General features: G+C 42.4%; 1 protein-coding gene across 2 annotated transcripts in view; it reads right to left on the bottom strand.

The window, feature by feature from the left end:
* The window catches only part of Fhos (Formin homology 2 domain containing), a 370,832-nt gene that overhangs the window by 212,198 nt on the left and 137,477 nt on the right, over positions 1–21,157 (bottom strand). For both annotated transcript variants that reach the window (XM_080274704.1, XM_080274705.1), the window contains one exon: positions 16,011–16,120. In XM_080274704.1, coding sequence (XP_080130830.1) covers positions 16,011–16,120 — 110 coding nt within the window. The remainder of the gene's footprint in view (positions 1–16,010; positions 16,121–21,157) is intronic.

Below are 21,157 nucleotides of genomic sequence, written 5' to 3'. Positions count from 1 at the left end.
TTCTTGCTGCTGCTGTTGTTGGATTATTACCCGTCCCCGCCCCGGCGGGGCTCGGGGACAGGTATTGTTTTCACTCGGTTTTTTGTTTGTGTCATTCTATCTGTTTTTAACAACTTCACGTGAAAACTACTGGTGCGATTTTGACTAAAATTACAGGGATGATGGGCTATGACCTTCTGATCACCTGATTGAATTATGGGACAAGCTGGGCCAAGGCCCAGACTGCAGGCCCCCCAAATGTAAAATGTAAAAATTGTTTTTTCGCCATAACTCCTTTCAAATTCGTCATACCGACAAGAAACCAAAACTTAACGGTGTATCTTTCAAATCTGCATCACATAACATGCCTCGTAACACCAGGGGGTCACCCCCCAGTTAGCGGCAGGGGGATCAATGTCAGATGGGTCGGGCCTAAAATTTCAAATGGGCATAAAATCGTCAATTTTCACACGATAAACTCCTAATTTGATGTGATATCTTTGAGATATCCTGTTGTGTTTATACGACAGCACTAAAATGACTGCCGGGGACGGGTTTGCTATGCCTTGGCACCGCTTGTTGTTGTTGATATTATTATTATTATTATTATTATTATTATTATTATTATTATTATTACTGCTCTTTATTATTATTATTATTATTATTATTATTATTATTATTACTGCTCTTTATTATTATTATTATTATTATTATTATTATTACTGCTCTTATTACTATCATTGTTCACATTATTAGCATTATTCTCTCTCCTCTTCCTCCTCCTCCTCCTCCTCTTCATCATCCAGGGCGTGCTGTCCTTGCATCCCCAACATATAAGGAGCCGCGTTTTTTTCCACACACACACTAAATATTTAACACGGCCTCCTAAAAATCTCCACATGTCTGTCTGCCTGTGTTGATATTTGTCTGTCTGTCGTTTCTGTCTGTATATCTGCAACTACCTATACCTGTCTGTTTATCGATCTACCTGTCTGTCTTTCTCGTTTTCTGTCTACTTTCTGTGTTTTTGTCTGTCTGTCTGTCTGCGTCTGCCTGTCTTCTATCTTACTCTATTTTTTTCTATCTGCCCCACTGTCTCTCTGCCTGTCTTTCTCTGGAATGGGCTACTCTTCATTCTCTCTCTCTCTCTCTCTCTCTCTCATTGTTAACTATTCTCTGCCTCTGTCTGTATAAATACATTACTCTCTATTACAGTATTTATCATTCCTTTTTACATTTATGTTCAACCGTCTTCCTAATTTCATCTCTCTCCATCACAATCTTTCTCGATCTATCCACCTCAAGCGCCTTCTATCTATCGAGTCATCTCTCTCCGTCTCTGTCTATCGCCTCCGTCTGCCTCATTCTTCGTGTTCTATTTTGCTCTCTTTGTGTGCCCGTCTGTCTGTCTGTCTCCTTGTGTTGTTGTAAAATGTGACTCCAGCTTCACGTCATTCAGGCCCCGCACAAATACCTGGATCTCTCTCTCTCTCTCTCTCCCATTTCTTCCTTTCCTTCCACCTTTCTGCACCTATTACCTTAATCTCTCTCTCTCTCGTTTTCCTTCCACTTCTTCCTTTCTCTCCACATTTCTGCACCAATTACCTTAATTTCTCTCTCTCTCTCTCTCTCGTTTTCCTTCCACTTCTTCCTTTCTTTCCACATTTCTGCACCAATTACCTTAATTTCTCTCTCTCTCTCTCATCCACATCTTTACGCAGTCTTTAAAGTCTCTCTCTCTCTCTCTCTCATCCACATCTTTACGCAGTCTTTAAAGTCTCTCTCTCTCTCTCTCTCTCTCTCTCTCTCTCTCACATCTACATCTTTACGCAGGCTTTAACGTCACTCACTCTCACTCTCTCTGACTTATAAACAGCAATAACGTCGTTCTTTCTCCTTATCTATAAACTTTATTCAAGTTTTATTGTCACCTAATATAAATATGCATCTCTCTCTCTCTCTCTCTCTCTCTCTCTCTCTCTCCCATAAATAAACTCTTAGCATAGTTTAAAAAAAAAACTTCCGCGCTCTCTCCTAAAAAAAAATACCAGATAAAAAAAATCTTCCAGACTCTCTCTCTCTCCCCCCCCTAAAAAAACCTCTTCGCATAGTTAAAAAAAAACCTTCTGAACTCTCTCTCTCTCTCTCTCTCCAGACCTACAACTTAAGCACGTTTTATTATCCCTCGCTGTTTACCTTGACGTCTCTTTAATCTTCTTTCTAATATTCCAACATTGTATATTCTCTCCCTTCCTTTATTTCCTTCTTTATTTTTACCTCTCTCGTTTGATCGAGCCTGAGAGTCTTAATACCTTGCTTTATTATATCTTTTTTTTATTTTTTCCCCTTTCTTCCTCGTCTTTATTTGTTCCATGCTCTCCATCTCTTCTCTTCCCTCCTTTATCATCTCATCTCTTATTTGTCAGTCTTATTTTTCTACTTTAACTTTACTGTTTTTCTTTTCATCAGTTTTCCTTCCCCTCTCCCTTCCTTACTATTTTTACACCTCTCTATTACTCCTCAGTTTAATTATCTGTATTTCTACTAGTTTCCCCTTCTTAGTATCCTGCATTTCCCTCCTCTCTCTCTCTCTCTCTCTCATTCCTTCGTCAGTATTAATATGCCCTTCCATGTTTTTCTCCTTCCTATTTTCTCCTTCGTCTTCCTTCTCACATTCCTCCTCCTCCTCCATGTTCTTTTCCGTCTTCCTTCTCATTTTGTCATCCCTCATTTTCCTATTTCACATCTCTGCGACTACATGTATAATTTACTTACTCAAGCCGTTCATTCAGGATCTTAAAACATATTGACCTGTTCTGTTTGTATATACTGGCTAGCCTTCGTTTACTAATCCCATGTTTCTCCTCATATTACCTTCATATTACTTCATAATCATCTCTTCTGTACTTACTTTCCTCCTGTTTCTTACCCTCTGTTTAACCGGAGCTTCCTTATCTCCTTTACCCACGCTTTTTACCGTTACTCCTGTCATCAGTCCCTCTACATTTATCCAGTTTCTTGCTTTTCCTTATTCTTTTTCTCTTCTTCCCTTCCATCTTTCCTTCGGTCTCCCTCCATATTTCACCTCCCAGCGCCGTACCCCCCTCCACCTGCCTCTACGACCAGGAATTAATCACAAGTGCGTCGGTTCGTGAGTCGGACCTATTTTCACATTCTTTGGGCCAGCGGTCATTCCACTACTGCCACATCTACACAGACCTTCTCGTCTTTACCACAATCATATGCATATATTAAATGAACACGAAGCTGCATATCACTAAACAAAACCGAAGTTCATAAGCATCGCGAATATCGGTACCTAAATACATAAAGTTATGCAATGGCAACTGGTTTGTTGTGATATGGCACCACTGTCTACATCTGCACTATCATCAAAACATTCCACAGAATAACATAAAACGCAACAACATACTGTTAAACCTGTTTATAAAGCAAACACACTATAAATACAGTATTAAAGCACAGGATAACAGCGCCGACACGTCGACAAATAACATAACGGGGTATAATTGAACATTCCGGCGAGACTTGACAACTCACTAGTACTACTGTCATTTCACACCAAAAAAAAAGACGAATGAATGGTGCGCTAGAAAATATAAACACATTTATTTGGTGTGTGTATAATCAAAAATATGAATAACAAGCACTAACAACAGCTAATAAAACAATTTTCACTTATCTACAACAGATATGAAAGCGACGGGTAATGTAATGCTAGCGAGCTCTGGCAGCCTGCGTCATGACGAGTATTTTGTGAATGAACCGGGTGAGGTGTCAAGTGGCGAATTTTACCACCTTTGTTTACACCCTTTTTCACCCGCTTACGTATGTGCTAATATTTGTGAGCTAATTATGTTTGTAGGGGGGAGGGGGGAGGAAAGGGGGAAGCAGGAGGGATGGGAAGGGGTGGGGGAAATTTTGTGCTTCGTCTCTCTTCCGTATTCATGTGTTGATACTATTTACTGCAGTTCCCCCGCCGCTTCTCTTTTTCTTTCATGATGCGCCTCTTTTTCGTTTATTTTCCTTTTCCCCACGCGCTTTCTCTTCCCTTTCTCCATATTTTTTCTCCCCAGCTCGTTTGAAATATGCGGAAGAGAACTGATGCGACAGGAAGAAGAGAAAATAAAGAAGGATCGTGGAGGAAGAGTAAAAGGTGGGAAGGAAACAGCGGAATGAACGGGAGGAATGATGTAAGTATGAAAGCCGAATAAGAACAAAAATAAGGAATAGATAGGCAAGATACGGAAAAAGGAAGACAGAGAGAGTGTTAAACAGGAGTGTGAATACGAAATGAAATGAGGAAGAGAGAAGTAAATAACAGGAAGAAGAAAGAGTGAAAAAAGCCACGAGAGAGAGAGAGAGAGAGAGAGAGAGAGAGAGAGAGAGAGAGAGAGAGAGAGAGAGAGAGAGACGTATAAGTACGATGGAATGGAGAAAAAATAGAAAAAAAAGACTAAAATAAGGGAAGCAGGGGAGGAAGGAAGGGCCAGTCTGTTCTTGCGCTCGTGGCCTAGTTACCTCAGTGGTCAGTTGGGGGAGGGGGGTAGGAGGGAGGAGGAAAGAAGGAAGGAAGGGAGGGAAGAAAATGAGGTGAAGGATGACAAAAAATGGGGAGAGATGGATGGAAAAAAGAGAACATGGTAAGGAAGGAATGGGAAGGGTAGGAGAGAGGGAAGAAAATGATCAGGGGGATAGAAGGACGGAGGAAGAGAGGGTGGAAGATGAGTGGGGGAGGGAAGCACAATGGAGACAGGGGAAGAAACTGAAAGGGGAAGGAATAGAAAAGGATGGAGGAAGAGGAGAGAGGGAAGGAACATAAAAGAATGGAGGAAGAAGAGAGAGGGAAGGAAAAGTTACAGGTGATGGTAATAAAACAGAAAGACCAAGGAGGATCAGAGAAAGAAAATGAGAAGCGAGGGGGACGGGAAAGGCAGCAGGAGGAAGAGTGACGGAAGAATGAGGGCAGGGGGTTAGAGATTTTTTTTTTTTTGTCCCTAACTAATCGACGGGGCTCTATTTCAAACATCTTTTTAAAGGAGAAATATTGTTTAAAACTTCTAATATTCCCATAATCCACGCATGCCGGAATACTCTTGTTATTACGTGCCGTAATCTCGCAAAGAAGGCTTCATAACGCCTTTTCCTTGGCGACTTATTTCCCATATTACATCTTACATCTCCATATGTACTGTATTTTGCTTCTTTCATACCGACGTCACTGTGAAAAAATGTTAAGGTTATTTAGATATGTAGGTGCAAAATAAGTCGCTGAGGAAAAGGCATTACGAAATCTCCGAAGGTAACTAAAAATACGGCTTTATTTAGAATCCTTGTAAACTGAACCTTACGATATGAATAAAATGCTTGGGGGAGAGAGAGAGAGAGAGAGAGAGAGAGGGGGGGGGATGATGGAAGCAATCTGGAAACAAGGGAAGGAGGCAGAGAAAGAAGGAAAGAGGTAAAGAGGAAGAGATGAAAGAGAGAAGAAAAAACGGGGGAACAAAGAAGGAAAGTGGAAAAGGGAAAACAGGGCAATGAGAGAGAGGCGGAAAGGGTAAAGGTGGACGAGAAAGAAAGGGATGGGGAGAGGAAAGTAGGAGAGAAGAGAGAAAATGGAAGGAAGAGGGAGAGAGAAGGAAAAAGGAAAGGAGCCAGGGAGAGGGAAGAAAAAAGGAAAGGAGCCAGAGAAGGAGGAGGGGAAGGAAATAGGGAGGGAGGAGGGGGAAAATGGAGGAAAAAAGGAAGGGAGGACGAAAGACGACAAAAAAATAAGAAATCAGGGAGGGGGGACAGAGAAGGTGGACAGAAGGGAAGAAAGAATAAGAGAGAAGGAGGATGGAGAGGGAGGATGAACAGAAGGCAGAAAGAAGGGAAGAGAAGAAAAGAAGGAGAGAGGGAATGGAAAAGGGAAGAAAGAAGCGAGAAGAAGAATGGAGGAGTGGGTGGGATGGAAGAAAAAGGGTGAAGAATGAACAAGGATGGAATGGGAGGGAGGGAAGGAAAAAGAAGGCGTAGGAAACGTTACAAGGAAGGGAGAGAGGGAAAGAGTACGGGATAGGTAGGACGCAAAGGGAAAGGTGAGTAAGAGAGGAAAACTTAGAAAAGAAGCTAGATATGTGAGAGGCAAGGATTAATGGAAGGATGGAGGAAGAGGAGAAAGGGAAAATGGTGAGGAGAGAGAGGAGGAAAAGAAGAAAAACGAACGAGAGATGAGGAATATTTACGTGAAAGAAAAAGAAAGGGAACTGGAATTAGAAGCGAATGCACATATTACAAATGGAGGAAGTGTAGGAACCAAACGGAGAGAGGAGGGGGAGGGAGGAGGAAACAACAGAGGAAGGGAGGAAGGGGAGGCGTGGGAAAGGTATACTGGTTGTGGTATGAAAGAAGGAGACGGAGGAGGAAGCAAAAAAAAAGAAGGAAACGAAGAAGTCGAGCCTAAACCAAGAGTAAAGATACAAGTCAAAGAGGAGTAAGGCGAATGAAAGGAAGCACGGGGGTGGGGGGGAAGGAGAGAGAGAGAGAGAGAGAGAGAGAGAGAGAGAGAGAGGATAACTGCAGTAGGCCGGTTGGCCCATGCTAGGGAGCTCCTAGAAGAGTAACTAAACTACTAGAATGAGATAAGGATAGCAAAGAAGAAGGCTCTCCCCCGCCCTCCAAACCCTCCAGCCGAAGCCGGCAGGAAAAAGTCAGAAAGAACACCACGCCGTATAGAAAAACTGTCGTGGACATTTTACAGGAAAGTGTGAAAGGAGAATAGAGAATAGAGAGAGAAAGAGAAATAACACTGAACCCCACCAGACATGCAGTCTGCCCCTTCAGTGTGCGTGACCTTCATGGTGGCCGTAAAAGACCCGGTCCAAGAATCCTCTAAGTATCCACAACACTGCCCTAATGAGCACCACGTAAACCACACACACACACACACACACACACACACACACACACACACACACACACACACAGGACGTAAAGTTTCGGCTGGTCTATAGTGCCTTTATACTAACTAAAGTCTGTCAGGACCTAATGGTATCTTCTGTTACGTAACTGATGGTATTTAAGTAAATTGGCATTTGGACTGGAATCTGGCTTTATTAGGCGAGAACCCCAGACGTGTGGAAAGGTTTACTGACCATAACACTGTTACGTAATACCGCGGTAAGGAAGCCAGGTTAGCCAAGTAAAGAAAAAATACTATCCGGGTAATATCACACCAGGAAAAAGTTACATAGCTAACCTTAACACCAGATAAAAAAGTTACACAATATTCACAAAACCACAAAAGTCGTTTTACTTTAACTTGACCCAGATTTTTATTCCACGTGGCTCAGAATAAAACAGTACTATACCTCTGCATCCTTTTCATGGCACTTCTTCATGACTAGCACCATATTCTAGTGCTAATGTCTTGCTCCGATTAAAATCATGGTGGAGAGATGGCAGTTTCTTAGGCCAAGTTAGAATAAAACGAATATAATAAAACCTGATTATGAATAAAGTTCGTACGCTGTGGAAGTTTTGAGGTAGATATAGAGTATGTACATTTTTTTTCTCCCTAGACAGATAAACACATAGATAAAACACAAAATTTAGTGGTACTTTGATAACTAGTACTGCCAAGTTACAAAAAAAACAGTGGTGATGGCGGTAGTGGTGATGATGTTTACAGATGTGACAGAGGTAGTGATGAACACGGCTAAATTCAGCAGCGGTGATGATAAGTGTAGTGATGATCAGAGTAGTAGTAGTGCATATTACAGCTATCTCTTGTATCACATATTATGCCATTTTATTACTGACATTCTACATCCGGGACATATAAAAATATAATGAGGTGTAAGGTGTTCAATAAATCGCTAAGGAAGAGGTGTTGCGATTGAATACTGGCGGTGGTAGATGTATAGTGGTGATGCACTAACTGGTGATAATGATGTAGTGGTGATGTCTGGTACAGCAGTCGTGTTGGAGGTGACGAAGAATGTAGTTGTAGTAGTAGTAGTAGTAGTTGTTGTTGTTGTTGTTGTTGTTGATGTAGTAGTAGTAGTAGTAGTAGTAGTAGCAGTAGTAGTAGTAGTAATAGTGGATGGGGGTGGTGATGACAGCAGAAAGGATGACAATACCAGTGGTGGGGTTACTAAAGAATGGTGAGCAATATGGCTGTTGTCGTAGTGATAGTGATGGCAATAGTGATAATAACAGTAGCAGGTGCAGTAGTGGTGACAACAGGTAGCAGTGGGGTGGTGACTATGAGTGCAGTGATGAATATAATAGTAGTGGAGGATGTAACAGAAAATTATAGTGATGATATGAGTGAAATGTGATAATGAGGGTGATGGTAGCAGTGGTGATGGTGATGATGAAAGTGATGTTGATGTGGATGGTAATAGTGATGATGGTGATAGCAAAGTGATGATGATGAGGATAGCAATAGTGATGGTGACAGCAATAGATGGTGACAGCAATAGATGGTGACAGCAATAGATGGTGACAGCAATAGATGGTGACTGCAACAGATGGTGACAGCAATAGATGGTGGTGACGGCAATAGTGGAAACAAAAAAAAAAAATAATAATAATAATAGTGATGATGGTGGTGATGGCAATAGGGACGGAAGTGGTGAAGGCGGTGGTGGTGATGGTGATGATGACAGTAGTGGTGATGGTGGTGATGACAGCAGCGGTAGAGGTGGTGATGACGGCAGCGGTAGTGGTGGTGTTCATTAGCGACAGTGTGCCATGAAAGAGAAGGAAGAGCGACAAAGAGGTGGTTCACAGGCGGCCTCTCCAACACACCCTGGCGGGGGGTTAAAAATACTACCTAGAATCACACACGTCGCCTACAAGTGCAGTGAAACGGCAGGTGAAAGCAGTGAAGGAAGAACACACATGCATAAAACACCTACTGTACACACATTTCTACACAACCATGCCAGTACGTACAATATTCCTTCACACACACACACACACACACACACACACACACAAAGCAAAAAAGCAAATGCAACCGCACATACGAACCCACACAAACATATATTCACAAACTCTCTCTCTCTCTCTCTCTCTCTCACACACACACACACACACACACACACACACACACGTACGGTTAATTCCAATACGTTTAATAAAGCCATACAATAAGCATACACAAAAGTAAGGGACAGCAGACGCACATACGGACACGTACAACAGGCAGATACATACATACACGGACAGCAGACACACACAAGTGGCAAAAAAAATACATTCAACTGTACACACACACAAACACACAAGCGTACATAACCTGACACACACATGCAAAACCACACACACATTACCATAAACACAAAGCGAGCGTGAGCCTTGACCCCCCCCCACCACCCTCCTTACACCCCTACTTCACCCTACACCCACACCAACCCCCTACACACAACACTTCAGCCTACACCCACACCAAACCCACACCAACACTTCATCCGACACCCACATCAACTCCCCCCACACACAACACTCTTCACCTTACACCCACACCAACCCCACACCCATCTTCACCCAACACCCACACCAACCCCCTACACACAAAACTCTTCATCCTACACCCACACACCCCTTCACCCAATACCAACACCGCAGCTCTCCCTCACACTCCCGCTTCATAATATATCCACACCACACCACACCTCTTCATCCTACAATCACACGCTCCCATACTACCTGACCCTCCCGCCGTTCCTACCCCTTGTTCTGCACTACCCTACGGTCACTTCCTTCCCTACCCTCTCCCTGTACACTTCCACTCCACCCCACCCCATAAAACCCACCCCTCCCCCTACACAAGCCCTTCCTCCCGTACTCGACCCCTTGCATAATGATAATCTCCCGTTATTTAGTTAATGACTCTTTAAGTTCAGGAGAAGTTCCAGAGGCGTGGAAAACCGCAAACGTAGTGCCCATCTTTAAAAAGGGTGATAAATCAGCTGCGTCGAATTATCGTCCGATAAGTCTAACGTCAATAGTAGGAAAAATGTTAGAGTCAATTTTGGCAAATAGGATTAGAGAACACTTAGAAAGATTTAATCTTATAAACGAAAGTCAGCACGGATTCAGGCAAGGACGATCCTGCATCACAAATTTGTTGTCATTCTACTCGGAGGTCTATGAGGCAGTAGATAGCGATAAAGCTTACGATGTTATTTATCTGGACTTTAGTAAAGCTTTTGATAGAGTCCCACACGAAAGGTTAGTTAGAAAGGTTCGAGCACACGGTATAGACGGCGATATCTTAAAATGGATAGAATCCTGGCTGAAAGGACGAAAGCAGAGAGTATTAATAAATGGAACTAAGTCGGACTGGGGATTAGTAACTAGCGGTGTACCACAGGGTTCAGTACTCGGTCCCTTATTATTTATCATATATATAAATGATCTAGACTTAGGAGTCAATAGCAGAATCAGCAAATTTGCCGACGATACAAAAATAGGGCGTATCATTAACTCGACTGACGATTGCCATTACTTACAAAAAGACCTCGATACATTGTCCAAATGGTCTAAAACTTGGCAAATGCAATTTAACGTTGAAAAATGTAAAGTACTTAACGTAGGCAAGACCATTGGAGATACTAAATACAGCTTAGATAACAAAGAAATTAGCAAATCGGAATGCGAGAGAGATCTAGGAGTTATGATTAGTAACGACCTTAAACCTAGGCAACAGTGCATTAATGCGAGAAATAAAGCAAATAGGGTCCTAGGATTTATTTCGAGAAGCGTGAGCAATAGATCATCTAAAGTAATACTGAAACTTTATCTAGCATTAGTAAGGCCACATTTAGACTACGCAGTACAATTTTGGTGTCCTTACTATAGAATGGATATTAATTCGTTAGAAAATATACAGAGAAGAATGACTAAAATGATACATGACGTCCGGAACCTGTCATATGAAGACAGACTGAAAAGACTAAGTCTGCATTCGCTAGAGAGGCGTAGAGTAAGGGGAGACTTAATTGAGGTTTTTAAGTGGATGAATGGTATAAATAAGGGAGATATTAGCAAGGTACTTAAAGTGAGCATACAGGATAGAACTAGAAATAATGGTTTCAAACTAGAAAAATTCCGTTTCAGAAAGGAAATCGGTAGAAATTGGTTTGGTAATAGAGTAGTAGACGAATGGAATAAGCTACCTAGTAAAGTAGTTGCTGCCTCTTCCATTGAGAGTTTCAAGCATAGGCTAGATAAGCATATGACAAATAAGGGGTGGATATAGAATAAAGAAAATATTATAACCAATACTAATTCAAAAATAAATTTTCTTTTCAGGTTACACTATGATAGTCTCTATTCTCCTTTCACACTTTCCTGTAAAATGTCCACGCCAGTTTTTCTATACGGCGTGGTGTTCATTCTGACTTTTTCCTGCCGGCTTCGGCTGGAGGGTTTGGAGGGCGGGGGAGAGCCTTCTTCTTTGCTATCCTTATCTCATTCTAGTAGTTAAGTTACTCTTCTAGGAGCTGCCTAGGATGGGCCAACCGGCCTACTGCAGTTATCCTCTCTTCTTATGTTCTTATGTTACCTTCTATCACCCTTACATTTATTCCCACGCCCCATACATATATACTTACAACCCACACCTCTTACACTCTCTTCTACTCACACCATTCCATCCCATCCCATTTCCTCCACTTTCACACCATACCCACTATCCTCAGTCTTCCACACATATTATTGTCTTTCTCACAACCCTCCAATCTCTTTATCATTACCTTCAAACTTACACCCTTCCCATTCCACCTCACCTCCTTCTACTCACACCATTCCATCCCATCCCCTTTCCCATCTCATCTTGTGTTCTATCTTCAAACATTCCACAAAACCTACTGTATTCTTCAAATCCCTTCACTTCCCACCTTCATAACTACTATGTTACTATATTCTTGTCCTAAACTCATCCTTACCACTCCCTAAACTCACACCACCTCACAACGAGCTTATATGATCCTGGCCACCACACCTGCACCCCTACTGCCTCAGGATCCTACTGCCCTACAGACACCACGCCATCTCGACCCTCCTTCACGGCCACACTCACCCCACCATCCATTCCAGCTACCTAAAGTCACCTACAAATACCACCTCAGACACAGCCAATTACGATACCATATCTACCATCTCCACCTCATTAACCAAACTTCCCTCAACCAGCTCACCCCTCCCCTCATCCACTGCCACCCCAACAACACCCTACTACACCTACACCCATTTCCCACGACTAAACCTCTCCTCCAGTCATTCCACAATTCTCTCCCTCTCAGCCACCAACATCCCTTTCTCATTATCTCTCACCCCGAACTAATATCACCAACACATCTTCACTACCACCTTCGTCCCACAATCATCATCATCATCATCGTCATTTTTGTGACACCCTAGCGACGAGGAATTTCTCCATGTTACAACTGCCATACTTCATTTTCACCCTATCCCCCCATGCATAAAACGACCTCAGCAGGGTTTTACGGTCCACACAGGGCCTTGCATCGGTTATACAGTGGCTGGTGTCTGCATACCGAACACATCGCCCCAGGATGGAACACAGCACAGGCCGACTATCCCTTCCATGTTGTTAGTCATCACACCACCACAGCTGCTTGAAGGACGAGGTGTGCCCTTCAATTCCCTCATCGCCGAGTCCATTCAGGCAGCACAGAAACTGGCTCACTATTATTATTTTTTTTCCTTGGAGGGAACAATTTGCGGCCGTCTAGTCTTTGGTTCCTTCTTCCTTGCATATAAAACTCTTACAACTGTCATCACTATCAATCATCATCCACCACCATCACCATCATCATTATCAATCATCATCCACCACCATCACCATCATCATTATCAATCATCATCCACCACCATCACCATCATCATTATCAATCATCATCCACCACCATCACCATCATCATTATCAATCATCATCCACCACCATCACCATCATCATCATCAATCATCATCCACCACCATCCCCATCATCATTATCAATCATCATCCATCATCATCATCATTATCAACCATCATTATCATTATCAATCATCATCGTCGTCGTCGTCTCTCCCTCACCAATACTCTTCCCCAGTCACCCTTGCACCACCCCAACTACTGTACTTTGCAACAGTTCAATCCTCTCAATTAACTTTTTTTTTTTTACTTTATTCTTGCTGCATCTCACAAATCTACGCAACTTTGGAAACATCCGTCGTAACACAGGGGCTAACGAAGGCAATTTAAAAACGCATCCATTCGAAAAACTTCTCTTTAATTAAACAGAAAGGTTTGTTTATAAGCTGGCCAGATACAAGGGACAAACTGTTAAATCGAAAAGAGCTATAGGAAACAGTGGCATGGTGTAGGTCTCTCTCTCTCTCTCTCTCTCTCTCCCTCCTTCTCCCTCTCTCTCGCGTCGCATGCGCCTGGTAAAGTTGTGGTTCTGCGGAAGGTGTTGATTCCAAACCGTGGGTACTCCTCCGATCTCTCTCACACCCCACTCTGGCTCCCATTCCCTCTCTCCTATTCAGCAGTACTCATCGACCTCTATTTCTCTCTCTCTCTCTCTCTCTCTCTCTCTAATATTCATTTCACCTCCATGTCTCTTTCTTCTCTGCTTCTCCCTTCCTTCACCCATTAATCTCTTAGTATGGCTCTCCAAATGACGAAAGAAAAAAAAAAATCAGCCAAACACTGCCAAAACACGCAAACAAACGAAATATAAGTTGAAGTTCAAATATGAGTAACAAAAATGAGGAAGAATGCAAGAAAAGTTACGCAATATATAATAAACAATATCAAAGAAACAAACAAAAGACAAACAAGACAGCAACACAAAAACTGCCAAAACAAGGGAATTACAAACTCAGAAATATAAAACAATTGTCACAAAAAGCGAACACAACTGCCGATTATGAAATACAGAGGAAGAAGAGAACAGAAAAAATATTGGACATGATAACTGGTTAAAAGAATGAGAGAGAGAGAGAGAGAGAGAGAGAGAGAGAGAGAGAGAGAGAGAGAGAGAGAGAAATAAAAAAAGAGATATTACACGAGACGTCATCGAGCGTGAACCTCAGAACATCAGAAACCAGCAATACGGAAAGTGAGACAATGGCGAGAGGGAAGAGGAGAGAATGGAGAAGAAAAACGAGGAGAGGGGAGAGGAGAGGAGGGAAGGCAAGGCAAGGCAAGGCAAGGAAAGAGAAGACAAGGAAAGAGGATGGAAGTGAAGAGAAGAGAACAGGAGAGAAGCGATGAGAGGAAACATCGGATGACGCGAAAAGGAACAAAATGAAGCAAGATACTGGAAGAAAAGAGAAGAGAAGAGAAGAGAAGAGTAGAGAAGAGAGAAAAGGAGAAGAGAAGAGAAGAGACCAAACGAGTATGGTCTAGGAGAGGATTTACGATACTAATGGTAATCTCATGGTGCGTAAAACCTACAGTATAACGGCAGATGAGATGTATTCTGACCTTAGCAGGGAGAGCAAAGATGACGAGAGACGAAGGAAGAGGAGAGACGTGAGAGGAGACGAAAGAAGAGGTGAGCAGATGTCAAGAGAAGGGAGAAGAGTGGAGAGAAGCCAGAGGAGAGAAAACAGCAAAGGAGAGGCATGTTCACAGGCACAGTAATAATATTTAGTATGTTTTCTTTTTTAATGTAAGTTGTGGATATAAACAAAATACAGAACTGAAAACTACACACACACACACACACACACACACACACACACACACACACACAAAGAGTACGGTAAAACATGCAAAACAAATAGCTATGGAATGGACGCTACGGAGATTCCAACGTACGCGGGATTATTATAGCCTTACACCTGTACTGCACCTATAACTGTGGTACCTTAAGACAAACCGCTACCAAGTACACTAAATACAGAGAAATTATATGGACAAAGACGCATATGAACGTAACGACGCACAGTGAACGCTCTGACTAACTCATTATAACTCACAGACGCACCCTAACACAAAAAAGCTCGCACTTAAACCTACAGACGCACCCACACTCACCGTAACGCACCCACACCTGATTTTACGCACTTTACCACTTCAGTGTGATGATGTACTATATCTTATTCTTTTTATCGTCAAAGGAATGAATTTTACACACACACACACACATACATTCATACACACACACACACACACACACACACACACACACACACACACACACACACACACACACAACATAAACAAACACATCATCATGCACTCACTAAAAAAGTAAATAATAATAACAATAATAATAATAATAATAATAAAAAAACACTGTATGCCCCCCTCCCCCGCCCACACCTGCCAGCCCCACACCACCTGCCGTGACAGTCGTGTAGTGGCGTTATTGTGTACAGTTACGGTACGGCCAGAGACAGATTCCAATAAACGCTCTGGTGCACCTGTACTGTACCTTGGTCTGCTACGGTACATTTATTGCTCAGGTACTGGGATTTATGCTACGGGATTAGGCAGTATGGACACTCATATACACACACGCACACTGAAATGCATACCTCTCTCTCTCTCTCTCTCTCTCTCTCATTATTTTTCGGCTGACCAAATACATCTCCTTAAGGTTGTCCGACAAGTCCTTCCTCCTTTACATCCACCTTAATTTGTACCCAGTCAACACATCATTTTCCCCATCACACTGTTCGTAAGGGCAATTCCAGGGCAGCGGTGATTCGTACGTCTTAGTGTGACCTGAAGTGACCTATGACCAACTTTACCTGTGACCTGAAAACTTACCTGCGATCTCTGACTTAATATCTAGTTTTGAAATACACACACACACACAAATAAAACTATTCTTAAATTTCACCAGCTTGGAGGAAATCTACAGCACCTAATACAGAATAAATGTCGATGATGCAAGTCCACAGGAAGAATACACAGAGACGTAACCTTCCCATTCCTCCCCCGGGGGAAAAAAATACGAATTAACAAGCAGGTGTGACGGAACTGTGACCTACCTGTCTGTAAGTCCGTCAATGTCCTCAGCCTGCTCTGCCAGCGATGCCTCCAGGTCCAGGTAGGTACCGTAGTCGCCATCGCGGTACACCTGAAGGGTTGTGTCGTCAAGCTGTGGGGTCAACAAAACAAAGCCATAATTAACCAAACATATATGTGTTAGTCACTTAGCAGTACCAACCCTCTGACTCACGTGACGTAACTGGTTATTATTGATAATTTCAGTTTTATTTACCTTAGGTCAGACCTCTCGTACTGAAAGTTGAGGACAATATTTAACCTCTCTAACTCGAAAGTTCTAAGATGAAAAAAAAAAAAATCGTCTGAAGGAAGCAATTATAAAAGAAAAAAAGTTTCTTCACGCTCAAAGCGTTAACCAAAAAATGAAGATAAATTCGTTGTAACGCTCGTTTGCGCACGCACACACACACACACACACACACACACACACACACACACACACCATATCACAATATATATATATATATATATATATATATATATATATATATATATATATATATATATATATATATATATATATATATATATATCAATCATTTCCTGTGGCACCCCACGGGATGCACAGAGCCTCGATGAACTCTCTCCACCAATATTTGTCTCTTGCCATCTCCTTCAGGTCCCACAAACACTCCTCTCCTGCTTCTCTTTTCATTGTCCTCAACCAGGTTTCCCTCGGCCTACCTCTACCTCTCCTTCCTCTAGCAGTCCACTCTGGAACATCCTGTATCAAACTGCCTACTTTTCTGTATATGTGCCCCAGCCACTTCCAGCGAGACAGTCTCACATATTCATTAACTGGTTCCATTCTCGTAATATCCCTTACTCTTTCATTTGTAACTCTGTCTTGCCACTTTACCCCAAGAATCCTTCCCAGTATTTTATTCTCAAATCCTAATACTTTCTGATCTGTTGCAATTGTACTGTACCATGACTCATGCCCATAAATTAAAATTGGTCTAACCATGGACTTGTAAATTTTCACTTTAGTATATATATATATAATATATATATATATATATATATATATATATATATATATATATATATATATATATATATATATATATATACAGAAAAAGGCCCACAGGAGGTGGAGAGATGAGATGGAGAAATCTGCAGGGATACCGTGTCAGAGATTTGCTCAGTCAAGGAATTCGTGGAGAAGGCTGGGAGGGGCCTTTGTTCTGCAGTGGACTAGTAATGGCTGATGATGATGATGATGATGATGATGATGATGATGATGATGATGATGAAGATGATATATAATTTACAAAACATAATAAAGCAAACTGGAAATCATGATGAATGATAAGATTAGTCTTATAAAAGACTGGATACAATTTCGCCGAAGGCATCGTGAAGAGAGACTTTAGCACTCTTACAAAACCTGCTTAATAATGCCAGAAGTAAAAATTCCTGAGGTTAAAGAATAACGTGACCCTCCCACTTCATGCTGCACACCACTCATACACCTCCACTCCACACCACACAGCATACGCCCAACACACTCAATACACCATCTGTACATTCACTGACTCTCACAAACTGCATCTATGATTCCTCCACATTACATCCAGTATAAGGTATCACAATTAAACATGAGATAACAGACGCCTGTGACATCTAAATCACTCCTCACTCAATCACCTCGAGCGGTTGTAGCTGTAGGCAAAAAGAAATAAACTCAATATCAGACATTTAAATTCATGAATCCACAAACTCCAGCCATAAACCCTCTTCAGGATAATCAGAGTACTGTATCTCGTTTAACCACTGCAGTACGAGGAAGTCTTTTTCCTTTTGTTCTTGCTACAACTGTGCGGTTTTAGTCAGCTTTGGAAGAATCTCAGTATAGGAATGAGATCTATGAAGCCTACATAACACTTCCAGTAAAAACAAAAAAAATAATAATAAGCTTAGTACAATCGTCTGAAGAAAGCAACATAGTACATGAAAAGTATAAACATCTGACTGACGAGGTTAACCACATCCAGAGACATCTCATGTTTTTCCATGCATGAATACAATTTTAAAACAACACCCACATCCCTCAAAGCAAGCAGATCAAGTGTCACAGCCATGAATACCGTGACCCTAAGTACAGTTCCTGGATCATACCCTTCTCTACCATGCAATATTTCAGTTTCCTCTTGCTAGCACCAGAAGATTTTATGAGTCTTAGGAGTGATCTCTGGTACTGAAAGTCCTAATCAAGGCTGTATGTAACGCCTGTCAGTTCAAAAATCTCTCCAAAACAGAATAAAATCGCTTGGAGATAAGAATAAATTAACAATAACTGATTAAACACGATACGGTAAGAACCTTCACCCAGTTCCTCTTTGGTGACTACAGCTACAAACAACACCTCAACCAATCAGTGTACAAATTCACAAGTTACAGCCAGGATTACTACACCAAGCCGTTCAGAATGATATCTCGCAAACATGATAATACACACAAACAGTGGAATATAACGACAACTCACTCCAGTCCTCTTGTGTGTGTGTGTGTGTGTGTGTGTGTGTGTGTGTGTGTGTGTGTGTGTGTGTGTGTGTGTGTGTGTGTGTGTGTGTGTGTGTGTGTGTGTGTGTGTGTGTGTGTGTGTGTGTGTGTGTAAGGGAGGTGGAGCTTTAGGGAAGACAAAACCTCTTTACGGGATTTCGAAAAGCTAGTGGCAAAGATCACATACTACAGTATAACCACGAACATCAGCCAGAATACCGTACCTCGCTGCATCACACACCCTGGAGGTACCCAAAGACTCCACACTCAACACTCTTTGCGTAAATACAGGTTTCAATAACGTAAAAATAATCCACGACTGCTACACCCACAACCATCACGAACAACAACCATGAATATTCCTCACATGTTTTAGTATCCGGACTCCCTCTAAACCACTTCACTCCTATGATGTACTGCGTATCTTATTTTCCTTTTAACATAGCTTCCCTCAACCATTTCAGTATAAGGAAAATGTACCTAAACTAAATTAAACCGTTCGAAAGTAGCAAGAAAATAAACTAACCCAATATGCCAACTTCGTGAACGAGTGAAGCATGATATTACACACGCCTTACAAGCTTAAACTCTTCCCTCAACACTCCAAACGTAAATACAGCTCTAGGGGTGAAGGGTAGGGTGGTCTAGGGGTGGCGGTGGGGGAGGGGGCAGTGACAGTGTGAAATATGGGCAGTGAGGCTAAGTGTGGGAAGGGTTACCGCCATTTCATCCCATCTCTAGCGCTAGTTTTTGTTTGGAGAGAGTGAAAAAAGCAAGGGCGTTACTGAGAGAGAGAGAGAGAGAGAGAGAGAGAGAGAGAGAGAGAGAGAGAGAGAGAGAGAGAGAGAGAGAGAGCGATATGAATGTGGTGTGAAGCATGTATAGGTGTGTGTGTGTGTGTGTGTGTGTGTGTGTGTGTGTGTGTGTGTGTGTGTGTGTGTGTGTGTGTGTGTGTGTGTGTGGCGTATCCGCTGACTAGGGCTTTCTGCTGCTGTCTGTTATGTTGTTGACCTACAGTACAGATGGTCGCTCGTATGGGGGAGGAGGGGGAAGCGGTAGGGGAGAAGGAAGATGGGGAGAAAGATGGGGAGAGGAGGGGGGGAGACGCGGGAGGGAAGATGGAAGGAAGAGGGGGGAGGAGACAACGAGATGAGATGGATGGAGGGGCGGGATAGGAAGGGATAGAGGCGACTGGATGAGGGGGAAAGGAAGGAGGGAGGGAAGAAAGAAAGGAAAGAAGGAGAAAAGAAGGAAGGAAGGAGGGGAGAAGGAAAAGAATGGTGGGAGAGGAAGAGGTGAAGGGGAGGGGGGCAAAAGAGAGAGGACAAGGAAATATGTAGAAGGGACGAAGGACGGAATGAGGGGAACAGGATGGGCTAGGGAGTGTGAGGGGAGGTGGAACTGAATGCACGCAATTGTGGAGTGGGAAAGTGGAGAGAAGGAAGGAAAATGTGGGCAGGGAGTAGGGAATGGAACTGGAGCAAGGAGAGGAAAGGAAGAGGAGGAATGGAGAAGACAAGGGAGGGAGAAGGAAGTGAATAGGAAGCAGGAGAGGAATCCCAAGTTTGCTCGATATTCAATAATCGTTTATATCTCTTATATGAAACGTAACGTAAACCCGAAGTGTGTTCCATAGCATTATAGTGAGACAATATCAAACAAAAACACGATATAGGCGCATGTTTGGTGTGGTACGATACTCAAAACATATCAGAGGACAGCGGGTTGAGGTGGGAAAAAGGAGAATAGGACGGTCGGAGGAAATGAGAAATTGGAGAGAGAGAGAGAGAGAGAGAGAGAGAGAGAGAGAGAGAGAGAGAGAGAGAGAGAGAGAGAGAGAGAGAGAGAGAGAGAAGGGGCTGTACCATATAAAGAGGAAGAAGGGTGTACAAGTGAGGAGAGGCAGTAGGTGAAGGACGGAGAGAAACGATTAAGAACTGAAAGTGGCGAGTGAGGGAGGGAAGGCAAGGATGGCAGGTGAAGGTAGGGGGAGAAAGTGAACCAAACAAATTTAAGAATATAAGAAAAAGAAGTGTGTGTGTGTGTGTGTGTGTGTGTGTGTGTGTGTGTGTGTGTGTGTGTGTGTGTGTGTGTGTGTGTGTGTGTGTGTGTGTGTGTGTGTGATATAGAGAGATAGATAGATAGATACACAGACAGATACAAAGACAGACAGATATAGATAGATAGATAGATAGAATGATAGACAGACAGACAGACAGATAGATAGATAGATAGATACATACATACATACAGATAGATAGACATATATAACAGTGTACGATTAATAATTATAATAATAATAATAATAATAATAGTAAGAAGAAGAACAAGAACAACAAAGAATAGAGAAATAACACAAATAATAATAATAAATTCGGTATAAGGAAGTGTGGGAGCGACAGCAAAGGTAATGTGTGAAAGGAGCAAGTAAGGAAGTGCGTGAGTGTAAAGAGGGCAGTGAAGGTGAAGTGTGAATGGAGTGAGTGAGTGAGCTAGAGTGAAGTGTAAAGGATGCGGAAATGTCACCCAATCACCACTAAGATGAAGGGACGCCGAGGTCACACTGGCTGGGTGGACGGCTCTATGGGCAGAATTCTAAATGGCTCTGCAGAGTTCGTAACAC

This window comes from Coenobita brevimanus, chromosome 59 (genome assembly GCF_032717465.1).
Source record: "Coenobita brevimanus isolate Jiangsu-jjx chromosome 59, ASM3271746v2, whole genome shotgun sequence".
NCBI lineage: Eukaryota > Metazoa > Arthropoda > Malacostraca > Decapoda > Coenobitidae > Coenobita > Coenobita brevimanus.
The sequence above is the reverse complement of the archived record's forward strand: the minus strand, read 5'-3'. Positions and strand labels throughout refer to the sequence as shown.